The sequence below is a fragment of the Parasteatoda tepidariorum genome, chromosome 9 (assembly GCF_982258835.1).
Source record: "Parasteatoda tepidariorum strain Cologne lab strain chromosome 9, Ptep-v5.0, whole genome shotgun sequence".
Taxonomy (NCBI): domain Eukaryota; kingdom Metazoa; phylum Arthropoda; class Arachnida; order Araneae; family Theridiidae; genus Parasteatoda; species Parasteatoda tepidariorum.
This window is the reverse complement of record NC_141763.1, coordinates 7229146-7245398: the sequence shown is the minus strand read 5'-3', so window position 1 is coordinate 7245398 and position 16253 is coordinate 7229146. Positions and strand designations below refer to the sequence as shown.

At 30.0% G+C, this 16253-nt stretch overlaps 1 protein-coding gene across 3 annotated transcripts in view; it reads right to left on the bottom strand.

Annotated features, from left to right (window-relative positions):
• The window catches only part of LOC107448709 (crooked neck-like protein 1), a 64564-nt gene that overhangs the window by 43191 nt on the left and 5120 nt on the right, over nt 1–16253 (bottom strand). For all 3 annotated transcript variants that reach the window (XM_087150759.1, XM_087150757.1, XM_087150758.1), the window contains exons 3-6: nt 13741–13803; nt 10785–10876; nt 7571–7654; nt 2561–2802 (exon numbers count right to left, since the gene is read on the bottom strand). In XM_087150759.1, the coding sequence (XP_087006885.1) occupies nt 2561–2802; nt 7571–7654; nt 10785–10876; nt 13741–13803 (481 nt within the window). The remainder of the gene's footprint in view (nt 1–2560; nt 2803–7570; nt 7655–10784; nt 10877–13740; nt 13804–16253) is intronic.

Genomic DNA, 16253 nt, shown 5'->3' with positions numbered 1-16253 from the left:
TCAGAAGATTTCGCGAGCTGCAAGTTTTCAACCCAATTTATTCTAAAAAAACATTCCACTTTATGCTAAAAAATCATCGCTACGAGTACAGGAAAGTCTCCTTTTCCTGAAAATAATTGCTTTTTTAGCCTTTTCAGGCAAAAAATGTTGTCATAGTCGCCTCATGCTGAAAATAGTTGTAAATAGTTGCATTTCAGTCGCCTGTGGCAACCCTGTTACTGTGTTCTTGCATTAGCTATAATTGGGGATAACTATAGTAAATTTAATGGAGGGAAAAACTTAGAGGAAAAAGGGAACAGCTGAACATACTTACATCAGGGATCTGTCTAGGGTATATTTACTACTGTTTCGCGGTACTTTCACAAATGCAATGGTAATTTCACAAGATACTTTTAAAAAAGCAAGTTTTAAGATTCTCTTCTGTGCCTCTTAAAATATTGTTTTTGTGTCCCCCTAAAAAAACGATAAATCCCGGGTTAATTATGCATTTCGACTGGCAGTGGAACCCTCTGGCAGGGCTATAAAGCCCATATATACCAAGACGGAAAAGAGTAAAAACTAGTAACAAATAAATGTAATTTTTTAATTTTTTTTCGGGAATCATAAAAATCTATAACTACCAATGGTTTTTAACGGATACAATTTTTATATTGAATTGCTTCTTCGCCCAGAAAATATTAATTACAGTGATTGTTTATTGTTAAGACTAGATAAAATTCTCTCGAATATTATCTAATATTGAAATAGTTCTACCAGTATTTTCTCTTTTCCGTCTCGCTTTCAGGCCTGCCCTCTGGCCGATTGCTATTATGACGTAATAAAAGAATTCACTTCCCACCCTGTTTGTAACAACACTTTTCTTTCCCCATGATTTTTCAAAAATGAAACGACGATGCTCTCCTTCTGTGAACTTCACAGGATGTCGAAATTCGAATTATTATCTCAAACATTATTCTAAATTAATTCTAAAAGACCTTTTCAATGAAATGTTTTTTTTTTCTCTTTGAAACTTTTTTCTGTATAACCTAGTCAAAAATTTTCTCATAATGAAAATAACTTTTAGTGCTAGTAATGTTAAACGCATGATTATATTTTATTCAAATTGAAATTTAACTATAGACAATGATTTTTAAATTTGGATACAATTTTTAAGCTCAAAATTTTACAATAGCAAAATAGTTTCATATATAATATTATATAGTTTTATATATAATATTATAGAGTTTCATAATATATGGGGAAAAATATATAAAATTTTAGCAGTTATAAATGGTTTTTATTTGTAGTGACAATATTTGAAAATATTTTCTTACTTTACCATATTTTTGTGTTGTTTTTTTTAACATAATTTTCAATTTTCACAAATTATGTCTCAATTTTCACAAAATAGACAGCTCTTAAAAAAACCTAGTCAGACCCCTGAGTATAACTGAAATATCATCCTTAAATATCCTACAGGTTACACTTTGAGTGGTCACAATTTTTTAAAAGACAAAAATAAGAAACAAAATTAATTGTATTTTCCAGGTTTTCCCTGAAAAGTGGCAACCCTTTTTTAAAAGTGAACTAACCTTTAGTTTTGTTTCCACATAGGTTTTAAAGTTTCAATACAAGTGTGCAAGTTATAACAGTACATCTTATTGCCCCCAAAGAAATTGTGGCGTTTTCCATCTAAAACTACATTTCACTTATAAGTCTAATTTTTCCCCTTAACCATTTCCCTGTCATTCTGGTCTCAAGCCCTTCATCCACAGTGTTTTAGAGCTATCAAATTTATTATAATATCACTTAACTTTTCAATCATTATTAAACAGAAGTAACAAAACAGAAATATAACAGAACAGAAATATAACAGAACAGAAATATAACAGAACAGAAATATAACAGAACAGAAATATAACAGAACAGAAATATAAATATAAAAGAAATCTTCTCAGAACAAAAGTTAAATTTATTTTTTCTTATTAAAAATCTAAGTTATATACAATAAAGATTATTTTATATATTGTTATTTGTCAAGTCATGCCTATTTGTACAGTTTCAAATTACTGAGAATCAAATTAGAAATTTATTATAATTATTTTCTTGAAATTTCGCTTTTTACTTATGGCTCTTAGATTAATAGTGATTAGTTTTGAGCATCAATGCTGAAAACAGCTTGAGTGCCATATTTAAAATACTGATGTATCATATGAAGTGTCCGAAAAATCAGTTAAGAAATACGACAAATTAAACTATCCAGCTCACTTCAACAATATTGAAATCAACAATTTAATAAATAAAGCTAAACAACGCGAAAAATAAAATAAAATAAACAGATGTAAAATTGTTTGGACCCTCTTCAGTATCCAAACACAGAATAATGAAGAAGGCCCTGGTGATGCTGGTCAATAAGTACACCTATCAAAAAGAAAATGTTTCTTTTTTTTAAAAAACTTAAGTTTTATAGTTAGCATGTTGAGCAATTAAAAGAATTTCATTGTTTTGCTGGAAAAAAAGGTTCAAAATTAAAAACAAAAAATTCTTTGTAGATGTCTGATTAAATAAAATAAAAGGATATAACGTTCGTAAATCTCTCGAGCACGTTCAATTTCTTTGAACCTCAACTCAAACTTGATGTAGGTGAGCCAGGCTTGCTCGTCTGGCTGCCACTCCATCCATCTCTCAAACACTTGCCTGGCACTTGCAACTTTGTCCAGCATTTGTTCCATGTAGATGTATTTGTACCAGAACTGGCTCACTCGGGGAAGAATAGTGACCGCACGGTCAAAAATATTGCGAGCATGATTTACTTGGCGATGCCTAGAAACAGTAACTAACAATTACAAAGCAGGAAAAGCAAGATTACAAAAAAGGAGGAAGAGCAAACAAAATTTTTTGCAATTTTAATCATTAATATTTAGTGTTACCATAGCTGCCAACACGGATAAGAAAAACTCAAGTAGATTTCATGGAATAATATAAATTGCACGATAATTGTTGCATAATATACTAAATATTTTATACACAGGGAAATTTATACAGGGTGCGTTCTGAAAGTAATGCACATGATTTTATTGTGACGCGACTATTGATCACAGCGCACTCAGATTGGTCAAAAAATGTGGTGGGGTTTTTGTCCTTCCAAACAAGCCTAGTCTCAAATCGCTCCGAGCAGTAGGAGAGGTAGGACGTGTCTTTGCGCAAAGTCTTTTTTCGATTGAGTCACGGCGTGATAGAGTGTTCGTTTGCTGGAACCGTGGTACACGATACAGTTTTGTGTGCAGCTTGGGAAGAATGCGACGGAAACTCGTCACATACTTCAAGACGACTTTAAGGAGGAATGCATTTCGAGATCTCAGTGTGGAAGGTGGCAAAAGGCCTCCAAGAAGGGTCAGGAGAAGGTCATCGACGAGCCTTGTTCTGGACACCCAACAACAGCCCAACCCGATGAAGATGTCCAGCATGTGCATGAAGTTTCGAAATCAGACAGTCGGTTAAACATTCAGGTAATCGCTTACACCCTAAACTTGTCAAAATGTGTGGTACATGGGATTGTGACGGAGGATTTGCAAATGCGAAAGGTCTCTGCAAAGCTTGTGCCGAAGGTGTTGACGGAGGAGCAAAAAGAAGTTACGAGTTTTGCGCAGTGAAGAATTGCTGGAATTGATGAGTTGGTGCCCCAGCCTCCCTATAGCCCTGACTAGGCACCGTGTGACTTCTTCTTGCTCCCCTGACTGAAATGAGAGCTGAAGAAACGCACTGGGAGTCGGTTAAGAACATCCAAGCTCATGTTACAATGTTCCAGAGAAGCATTCCTGTCGAGGAGTTCCAGAGTGGCAGAATCGTCTCCGCAAGTGTATTGATGCATAAGGGAACTATTTTGAAGAATTTTAACCATTTGTACAAATAGGATCAATAAATCTATTTTTCCCAGAAAATGCACATAACTTTCAGAACGCACCCTGTAGTCATCAAAATAGAAAAACTGCAATATTTTCCACTTATGATTGACATTAAACAAAACATGATTGAAATGTTATGTATAATGTTTACTCATAATTTTGAATATTAATAGGCATTTAATTCATAGAAGATGGTTAAAAGATTTTTTAATCAATTTAATCTGAATAAAAATAAACTGAACATTTTAGAATAAAAAAAGTTTTGAACTGATTACTATTAACGTGGATTGCTTCTTTATGTATTATGTTTGGTACTGAGACTCGAGCGATTGTCAGTTTGATATTTACGAATCATGCTAAAAATTCTCTCAGATCCAGCATTACTATGGGGAATTGACAGAATTGAAAGCATTATTTTTGGCAAAGCCACATATCTCTTTATTCCATTGTTATCCTTTAACTGGCTAATTTTATGCCATGCCTCATCTACTCTGGTATGATTTAAAATTTCAGAAGGAAAATTGTCTGCCTGATAAAAGGCTAATTCTAACTCAAGTTGATCAATGTCAATACCACAATTAAACAAATCATAAAAATACTTAAGAGATGCAAAATTTGCATTTTGTCTCTTCAAAATGTTTGCCATAGAAGCATGCTTAAGAAAATCATCCTCTAAAGGAAACTTTTTGAGAATATATTCACACGCAGTGACTTAAAACTTTCGCACTGCCAAAAAGAACTCAGTTGTATCTTCTGGCGTCAGATCACTCAAAATAGATCTAGCACTTGATCCTATTATAAGAGACTCATCAGGTTTTTGATACTTAGGTTTCTGAAATTTCACTTGTAACAGAGAAGACTTGGATTTACAAGAAGTTCATAATATAAGCTCATTAAATCATCATACAAAGTATGGATAGAAGGTTGCTCTTTTTGCAGGGCAACATTTACCTTGGTGAATACAGACAATATCGATGTAACAAAAACACAATATATCTTTGTTTTGTTTGATTTAAGTAACTCTTTTATTTTTTCTGAGCTAGCATTCTCTTTAACATTAGACTGTGAAAAAAAATTAGCAATGGGTCCCACTGCTCAACAAGTCTCTTTAGAGAATTTTCTAAACTTAACCACCGAGTTGAAACATGTTTTAAAATCTTGTGAAGTTTCACATCACATTCTATCTGACTGTTTTTAAATTCATACTTCTCTTATACTACTCTTTTCAAGGTAGTAAATAACTTTTATCACCAAATTCTCCACATCAACGGCAATGATGCTGTAGCTTTTTGAGCTGCTAGATGAACCAAATGACAAGGACATCCAATGAATTTTATATTTGGTTGCTTCTGTTTTATATAGCTCAAAACACCTTTATTACATCCAGCTATTGTGTTAGCATTATCAGAACTGAATGCTATGCAACTCTCCCACTTCAGCAGATATTTTTTAAACTCTCCATCAAGAAGTTGAGAAATTCCCTCACCAGTGTTGTTAGTTGATTCAGATAAAGAAACCAGTGATGATACGATTTGTCCTTTTTCTTCATCATAATAAATAAAAATTAAAGGATATAGCTTTTTATCTAATATGCCATTGCTTCCGTCAGTGGAAAGAGAAAATAATGAGGTTCTGAGCTTACTTAGAGTACTCTCTCTTATCCCCTCAGCAGTGGAAACAGTTATTGCCTGGGTCTTGGTATATCCACACCCATACTCTTTTGCAATGTCGGAATCTGGGAACATTTTTTTAAATAAGGCGCCAGAATGATCGGAAGCAGATAGAGAAATATTGTGCTTAATTAAAAACCGTACGAACAATACTTCAGCTTTAATCACTCCATTTTCTTCTAATTTTGAAGAATAAAAATTGTTAATAGGTTGCTGATGCACCTGTTCTTTTGCAGTAGCACAATGTTTGGGACTGATCACGTGTCGGCGACAATTGGGTATACTATAGCCTACGTCACAGGTCGTGTTATTCCTATTAAATTTAACTAGTAAACAGCATTTTCTGCGAACCTGATTTCTAGCAATAAGTAAACATTAAACGAAGTGTGTTGTTATAAGTTGCTACTCACCAGGTTAGTCTAGTTCTTTTTTAAATAAATTATTTTGTTGTTTTATCTAGTTTTATGAATTTAGTAAACATATTTAAAACTCGGCTTATTAATTAAACTAAAAGGTAAATGCTATTCCTAGTAAAATTTTTGAAGTGCAAGTAGTTGTGTTTTTTTCATATTATACCCAATCATCCAGTCCACCGTGGACAATTGAGAATTCCGAACCACAAATAGTGGATTTCGCAAAGCCTTCTTTTCCCGATACTAAACAAGGAAACTTTTTAGTATATTCCTCTCTAAACTTTTGATTATTCTTCCTCTTCTTTCGTAATCCATCGTCATTAGAAACTTCCCGATCCTGATTAGATCTTTTCAAATAACGATCCATCACAATAAAATTTAATAATAAATACACAACTCAAAAACTAACGCGATAAAAGCTGGATGAAAAATAATCTAAAATTTCAAACAAAAACGTATCATTCTTTTAACATCGGAGCAGCAAAATTCAAAGTTGTTTTCAAAATTTTTTATTGAAGTCACTTCACTTCACACGGTGTAAAGCAAAAAACTAACGCAATTTCTCAAAGAACAGCTGCATTCAGGCAGATAACAATGGCATCGCCGATGAGTAACCCTTCATAATCACGTGGTTTCTCCCAACCAAGGCTAACAACTCATGACGTCATTTTCGGCGATACGCAATCAGTGACGTCACCATGCTTGAAAGACGACAACAGCGGAAGCGGATAGATTCGACAGGCACTTTCGTTTAATCCATAGTATTTTACTATTCACCCGTAGCTCCGTAGTTTACCTCCAATTTCCGTAGCAACTACGGAAATCTTTCTTTCTTGAGTTTATGATTATAACAACTGTTTACTCATAAAAAATTAATATTAATCACGAATATAAGCTTATGAAGTATCCCTCTGTCTCTTCCTTACGAACAAATAAAATAAATTGTGTTTTTAAGTTCCAACTTTGAAAATTTGATTTCCAGAAACTTCTGTGATCAATGATTTTTTTAAACGTCTGGACCTTCGATCTTCGGAAACTTCCAGAACACTGTTAGCGAAAATTCCGGAAATCCGGATTTTTCCGGAACACAATCAGCCCTGCTCACAGGATAGAGTGGTCACAGGTCATCTTACGGGAATGAGGTGACTTGGAAAGGTTCTCTATTTTTTAAGAAACCATGGGAGACCATCAATGAATCAAATTTTGAAGCAAGCAATATTTTGCTTGCTTCAAAATAAAAAATTTAGGCCAAAATTTATTGCCAAAGCAGATGGTTTTTCAACTGTTTTGGCAATAAATTTTCCTCTAAAAGTGGGTATAACGGTTGGTAAAATAATTTTAATTAAGAAAATTAGTAAATAATTTAAATTCGTAAAATTAAGACAAATCAATGAAAAAATTCCAGCTTTTCTTTAAAAAATCCCTGATTTTTCCAGTATAAAAAAATTCCCTGATAATTTCAGGTTTTCCAGGTGGGTGGCCACCCTGTATTTTTTAAAAGCTTCCTTCCATTTTTTTAAAAAGTACTCTAAAATGTCCTTTTTCCAAACTTTTTAGGATAAAATATGTGATAAAATTTTTTTATTTTAAAATTATAACTTACTTCATTTCCATTTCAGCATATTTCAGCCATAAGGTAACATTTCTGTGTTCAACTGCCAAAGCTCTTTCGTAAACAGAACGAGCCCTGAAAATAAAATTATAAAATTAAGGCATAGAGCTAAAAATATAATAGAACTGAAGTGTATCTACCACTACAAAAATTCAATTCCGATTCCCTAGTATATAAAACATGTTAACTCGATTCTATAGTGGTATATCTTTTCATAGATGAAAGTTGACATTGTAGATGATTACTAGCCCCACATTGGTGACACCCATGGGCGTCACTCTAAAAATATTTCAAGACGGAACTTATTTTTTTGATAAATGAACACAATCTGGAATTATTTACTAGAATTTTCAGACATTTACAGTTCAGCGACTAAAGAATGCATCTTTCTATAATAAGAACTTATATATTATAATTATCAAGTTTTTTTCCTTCCATTTCATTAATTTATTTTTCAAAGCAAACTAGATAAAAATAACAGCTAACCTCGTACATCTTTTTACATCAACTACTGAATAACAAACAACTAATTTTTTCTAAGCTATACATATCTCTATTTATTTTTTCACTTCATCATTATTTAATTTTTGTCCAATCTCTATAATTTTTACTTTTGTTAAAAAATAATAATCTCAATTTAACTTGGGTCAGCATTAAAAGATGCTTCGGAAAAATAAATACAAGAAAATTTAGATACAACAATGGTACAAATTTTGTTTAAGCAAGCAACCGTTGAAGTTCAATCTCATTTTTTCATTAATGAGCTACATCATTACTTGATCATTTCACAGTAATTATAAAGATTACCAATGTTTACATTAAAACGCAATTTTTATTTTTAATTAACAGCAAAAATTTTTTACATTTTTAAGGAAATACATAAATTTTAATATTAAAAACAAATTTAAAAGAGATATTAATTTATGAAACTTCATCTACTGATTTTCTTTCAAGACTGATTTCAGTCCCCAGGACTGAAGAGTGGCACCCTTGGTGACACCACAGTTTGTGAAAACCCAATCCAGTGTTTTCACTACAACACGAGAATCTCGCATATTTTTTCTTTTCCCGCATTAAAAAATGATTACCGCGAGAAATTCGCGCATTTTATAAATCAATTTGAAAATTCGCGAACTTCTCGCATTTGGGAAGAAGTTTCGAATTACGCCATTTAGAATAAAATCCGTTTCGCTTTTCTACCTGAATCTTTCATTATTTTCAACATCTGCCCCATTATCTAGCTTCACTATTTACCAGTATTGTTTAAAACCTTTTCGAACAACAGAACACAACCCCTCTGAACCACCGAACCCCTTTCAGAACAGATTTCTCTGTAACCACGTGTTTACCGTAGGTAAGGTTTCTTCATGTAAGACATTCAAATTTTTTATGCACTTATGTAAGATGGAGAAATACCTTGTAAAGGCAAAATCTTCTGTGATGATGCACCAAAAATATTCAATGCTTTAAAAAATAGAAGACGTTAAAAATGTATTATAATTAAAGAAATTTTTTTTCCAAGAGTTTTTGTGTTTTTTTAGTTTTTAGAAATCTCACTTAACTTTTTGAAATCTCACCCTGTTTTTGAGAAAGGGTGAGAAATTCTCACCCATTTTTTTTCTATGATGAAAACACTGCAATCATTAGAACGGAAGCTATTCCGGAAGATATCTTTTTTATTTCGTGCACTGTTCTTACCATTTATTATATAGTATACTCTTTATATTTAATTGCATGCCTAATGCTTGTAATTATTATCCATTTTGATAATTCAAGATATAATCTGCAATAATATGAAAACTGACCTATATTTCCTTTTTTTACCTATACCACTTAATTTGAAATGCCTCAATATGAAAACTATACTCGCAATTGCACAAACACTAAAATAAAATCATATTCCCCAATTTCATCATTATGTTTCAACTAGAGCTCAACTAGATTTATTTACTACCCAGATTCAATAAACAGGGAACTGCTTTCTTTATTTTTCTACATATATTTATCTTCAATATGATCATCGACATAATTAGTTTCATTTTAGCATAGAAGACAGCAATAATATGACAATTGACCTAGATTTCCTTTTTTTTTTGTATACCATTTAATTTGAAATGCCTCAATATGAAAACTATACTCGCAATTCCACAAACACTAAAATAAAATCATATTCCCCAATTTCATTATTCTGTTTCAACTAGAGCTCAACTAGATTTAATTACTACCCAGATTCAATAAAGAGGGAACTGGTTTCTTTATTTTTCTAAATATCTTTATCTTCAATATGATCATTGACATAATTATTTTCATTTTCGCATAGAAGACAGCAATAATATGACAATTGACTTAGATTTCCTTTTTTTTATGTATACCATTTAATTTGAAATGCCTCAATATGAAAACTATCTTTAATGTGACAGTCTAAGCAACTTAATCTTCTAAAAGTTTTGTTCAAAAATCAGAATATCAACAAATTAGTTACTCGATTACTCGCTCAACTAGATTTAATTAGTACCCAGATTCAATAAAAGGGGAGCTTGTTTCTTTATTTTTCTTAATATATTGTATCTATTTATCTTCAATATGATATACTTATTTTCATTTTCGCATAGAAGACAGCAATAATATGACAATTGACTTAGATTTCCTTTTTTTTATGTATACCATTTAATTTGAAATGCCTCAATATGAAAACTATCTTTAATGTGACAGTCTAAGCAACTTAATCTTCTAAAAGTTTTGTTCAAAAATCAGAATATCAACAAATTAGTTACTCGATTACTCGCTCAACTAGATTTAATTAGTACCCAGATTCAATAAAAGGGGAGCTTGTTTCTTTATTTTTCTTAATATATTGTATCTATTTATCTTCAATATGATATACTTATTTTCATTTCAACATAGAAGACAGCAATATGACAATTGACCTAGATTTCCTTTTTTTTTACGTATACCATTTAATTTGAAATACCTCAATATGAAAACTATCTTTAATGTGACAGTCTAAGCAACTTAATCTTTTAAAAGTTTAAGTTTTGTTCAAAAATCAGAATATCAACAAATTAGATTGGTTTACTTGATCTGTAGACTGGAAACGAATAGTGACTTAATTTCTTTTTATTTTATTGAGTCATTGGTAAATTTCATAACGAATGAATTGTTAAATCAAAAGAACTGTTTAGAAAGAATAAAAAATCAAAGATACCTGTTGATTTCTTTTTGACTTTCTTCCCAGTTGGCATACTTTATCCAATTGCTGATATTTGAACGATTCTTTCTTATATTATCTTCAAATGCCTACAAAAGAAAAAACTTAAAATAAGAATTTCAAAAGTTATTTAAATTTTTTGTAAGTGCAATTCAAAGATAAAGGGAAAAATTCAAAATGTAAATGTAAAGCTAAAAAAAAATATAAAGCTTGTCCAATCAGAAATCAGTACATGGCACAACTATATTATACTTATTTTCAGGGTTGGAGTTTTTTCCGCCAAAAAGGGGTTTTTGCTAGGACAGTGGCAAAAACCTGGTAAAAACCGGCAAAACATGGTAAAAACCGGCAAAAACCAAATTATCTAAATCAGGGGTGGTGAACCTTTATACACCAAAGTGCCATTTTTTCTAAACAATTGTTTAATAAAATCACAGACGTGCCGTCATATAATTTTGACTTCATGATTATTGGGAAAATAATAATACTAAATACTATCAACTATTAGATTAAATGACAAATAACTTATATTAGGTTATAAGATATTAGTTTAAGCAGGACTGTTGATTTTTTTGCTAGTTATTTATTGCAAGCTTGTTTTTTATGGTTATTAATTGTTTTTATTAGCATTAATTGTTAATTTTTCTATTAATAATTGTTTATTATTTTGTTTTTTTTTTGTGAATTTTAATTTAATTGTTACATATGCTTCATGGTGTGTGACATTTGCGTAATAACAATTCATAGTGCAATAACAATTGTGATCGGTGGCGTGCCCAAAATATTGTGTCGCGTGCCGTTGGTTCGCCATCCCTGATCTAAATTGTTGATTAGTAAATATTATTACAAAATACTTTAAATAAATTTAAATCAATCATAAGGAATAATAAATTTGATACATTACATGAAAAAATTATTTTTAACATATTAAAAATTAATATAAAGGCAATAATTTTTAAAACATAAAAGTTTTTGACTTCTTTTCATTTTAGAATCCTTAAATGTTTTTTTACAAATAAATAAATATTATTATTTGTATAATATTATTATTATTATATTATAAAAAATTATTATTTGTACAATAATTAACTACACATCTTGATAGATTTTGTGCTTTAAATTATAGTTATATTAATTTAAAATAAGTTCATTTCACTGGAAAAAAGAGAATAACTGCAAATTTTCCAATCAATAAAGTTTTAAACTACTAAAATGATATATTATTACATTATGATTTAATTATGGAATAATAATTTCGTTAATTTTTTTGTAATTATTCATATTTATAGTATATATTTAAATTTTAGGAATAATTTTGTACCAAAAATGTGTTTTCGTCCTCTCATCTTGGAAAATATAGGTTTTTGCCACTTTTTGACAATTTGCTTGGCAAAAACCTGTTTTTGCCAGGACAGTTTTTACCGGTATTTACCATGGTTTTTTCCACCTGCGGCAAAAGCTTGCCAACCCTGGTTATTTTATTTATAAATATTCTGTAACAGTAGTAATATTTATCACATTCTACGGTAATACTGTTCAGTATAACTTTTAAAACCTGTTGTTGGTTTGAAGTACGATGGTCACTGGTTGGATTTCGATGTTTTGTTTTCATAACAGATACAAAAGTGCCAAGTTCGATTCAAAGGGTCGGGAAAAAAATTTTAAAAATCATTTTTTTTACTATATTAAAATTATAAAAGCAATTTCAATAAAATATTTCAAACTACTATATAATATTACTACTGTCTGCCTGCTCAGTCCAGTAGTAACATTTAGCTGATTTTAAGAATGTGTGTTACTAAGTTAATAAAACTGTCAAATTAAAAACAATAATTGGTACAAAACTAATCAATATAAATAAATTACCAAACATATTCTTATTTGAGGGAGGCTACTGTTTAGACGAAACCCCTGTGTTTTACAAACTGTCGAAAACTAGCAAAATTTTAATAATTTAAAAATTTACTAATATATATTTATTCGTATTAAAAGCTTATGTCTAAATATACAGGAAAATTATTTCTATAAAAAATTTTCTTTATTAGTTTTATGTTTGGCTTTAAACAGATAGGAATTGGTTTTTAACAAATGTTAGTTAATTTAAAGTCCTACTCATAAATTTAAGGAATTAAAACAAGTAATCTAACAAATTAAGCTATAAAATTATTTGTGTTATATTTAACAAAAGAGTAAATATTCTTTTTAGACAGTAAACTGATGTGTCTAAGGAGTTAAAATAAACTTTGTACAAAAATATATCAATAAAAGTATGTGCTTTTAATCTAAAATTTTGTAGAAATTTTTTTAAGAAAATTTTTTTTACAGCATTCTTTTCTTTTTTTTTAATTGGACAAAAAAAAAATTCCGGGGCTGCTCAATTTTCTCTGAACCTCGTTTACACCATCAGATATATTCTGCAACCCTACAAAACTGCTGTTAAAGTGTGATACACATGGCATTCCATGGATAAAACTGAAGTTAATCATTATCATGGAGTTGAAAAGATTAGATCTCACAACACGCTGTTGTGGGCCAGAAGGATAAGGCTCCACAATTTTGTAATCAATGGCATGATTGTAGTAATGTGGTTTGAATTATGCACAGGCCCTCTAGACAAGCTGGTACCGATTGAGCTGGAGCTAGGTGAGCTTGTAGTGTGTCTACCACTACAAAATTATAATTCCAGTTCACTAGTATATAAGACATGTTAACTTGATTCTATGTCGGGGTACCTTTTCATAGATGAAGGTTGACATTGTAGATACCCACAGGCTTAAAGCTACCAGTCGGGAGCTGCTTGTATATAAGACACGTTATATACAAATAGCTCCCGAGGTCGAAAACATGCAATGACAACCTTCTCCAACAAGTACTGTTCCAACAAGTTAATAATCCACTACAAATATAACATAACAATGTGATATTTTTTAAAGAAGGATATATTTTATTTTACCTTTCGTTTTCTAAGTTGATATTCAGCAAGCTCTTCAGGATCAGATATCTTTTGCTTAGGAGGCTATAGAAATCAAAATTATTTAATAAATAAATAAATTTAAAAAAATTGTGTGTTTTAATAAACAAAAGACAATATAAAACTATAAAATTTAGGATTCCATGAAAATAAAGATTTTAAAATAGCTGCAACATTATCCAAAAAAAACAAATTTTTCAAAGTTAATGAAAAATAAAATTTCATCTTAGAGATACACAGCCTCTTTTTCAATAATAGGCCAAATATATAATACAGCCAAACCCCAATATAGTGAACACGGTTTATAGTGAACGAAATGTTCGCCTTGCTACACATGTATAGTGTTATTTTTTGTGGATATAGTGAAACAAAAAAAAAGAGAGGAAGTTGGATATGAAGAACTTTTTTCTGTCTTTGACTGATTTATTTTCTTCATTTTTTTCTAATAATTTAAAAATTCTACTTCAAAATAAATACATATACCGATTTTTAAAACCATCTATAGCATGGAATGTAGCAACAAGCATTTTTTTCCTGTTTGCTTTATTATTGAATTGGTTCAGCATTCAAAGAAGCCGCAATCTTCTAGTATCTGGACAAATGATTCAAGTCAAAGCAGATAAATTTTTTGAGCTATTTGATTTTACTACTTTCATGTGCTCGAATGCCTGGGTAGACAGGTTTAAAAAGCGGAATAATATAAATTCAGGAAAAATTATCGGAGTGTCGGGAAGTGTTTCCATATCTGATGTGGAGTATTGCGCATCAGCTAAAGATTACTTCTTTCCTTTTCTTTTTTTTTTGTATGTGTGACGAATAGAAAAAAAAAAAAAGTTAACACATTTTTGTTGCTACGTATTATTTTTCAGTCATTTTTGTAATTCATTTTATTGGTCATTTATTTAAATAATCTGTAATGAAAAGGGGGAGTTTGAAACCATTAGTTAAAATTGTTTGCAGTACGGATATAGTGAAGTTCCAGTTCTGTGAAGTTGACTGTAATAGTGATAATAATAACAGCAAGTTGGGATTGAACATAATGCTTGAATCATAAAAATGAAAGATGCAACATTTCTTACTTATAAGTAACATAAATTAAATTACATAAATCAAGAAATGTTGTATGACTAATTTCACTGATCAGGCATACATCATGAATGTGAAAATAAATAATTGAAGAAAAAAAAATATTTAAACAAATGTAGATACATGCTTAAAAATGCAAATGATACATGCTTACAAATAAATTAATTGTGATAGGCATTATGTAAAAGAGAGAAAAATCCTAAAAATTAATTAATTCAAAATTAACTTTAATTTCTAATCAGAAATAATATTCCTAATATACAGTATCAGATTAATATAACATTTTGTTCGGACAGTTAAAATTATTTATTCTTTTGTTATTTTGGAAATGTCCCTTTCTTTTTTTTTCTCCTTATCTTATTTGTACAAGTTTTATATATATTCAATGTATCTGCTACATTTTAGATTTTCAAATTCATGACTAATTCCAAAATTTTCCATGACTTAACAAAATTACTATTTTTTCCGACAAAAACACAACAATAAATTTTTAAAAAGCATTACAATAGCATTAATTATAATGACAGGTATAACCAAAACTGAAACTCTGACTCTTCATATTTATTTTAAATTTAAAAAACAGAGTAAAAAAAGAGTTGAAGCAATAAAATAGCTGAAAATATTAAATAACAAAAATTCTAAAATCACAAAAGTTTAAAAGATAATTCGCTCTAGAAATGTTTTTTTCTTTCAATTTTTGAAAGAACAAAATAATTTTTAAAGAACATGATAAAAATATTTTATACTTTAATAAAATATGACTGTGAGTTTTAATTTTGTTTCAAACTCAGAAAATGGGGGGGGGGGGTAAATTCCATTTTAAAAATTAGATTTTTCGGCAACCAAAATCCATGACTTTCCATGATTTTTTTAAAAAAAATAATTAAAAGCAAGAAAAATTTTGCTCAATTCTGAAATTCATGACTTTCCATGATTCCTCATGGCTTTCCAGGTGTGCAGATTTTTGTACCATTTAAAACTTTGATGCTTGAGAGTTGAATAGTCAGAGGCAAGGAAAACATAAATGTAAAAATCCAAATTCCACAAAACTTAAAACTTCAACAAAATAACAATAGAATAACTCCAAATAACCGCTACTTAACAACAAACATAGTATTTAATTCATTAACAATTATTCCGCTAATACTTCATTTTATGCAACCGAATACTTCACATCATCATCAATCTTACAAAGTACAAGATTAAGTTCTTAGATACTTGCAAAAGAGAATTAGGGATTCATCATTATCCATTACGTCTACATGTATTTCCTTCATCTTACATTAACTTGCTGATGTTTTTATCCTACATAAATATCTATTGAACAAAACTCAAGTTTTTAATGGCTATACTACCCTCATCTACAAGGTGCATAGTCAAATCTTTCGACATAAAAATAGCACCTCTTA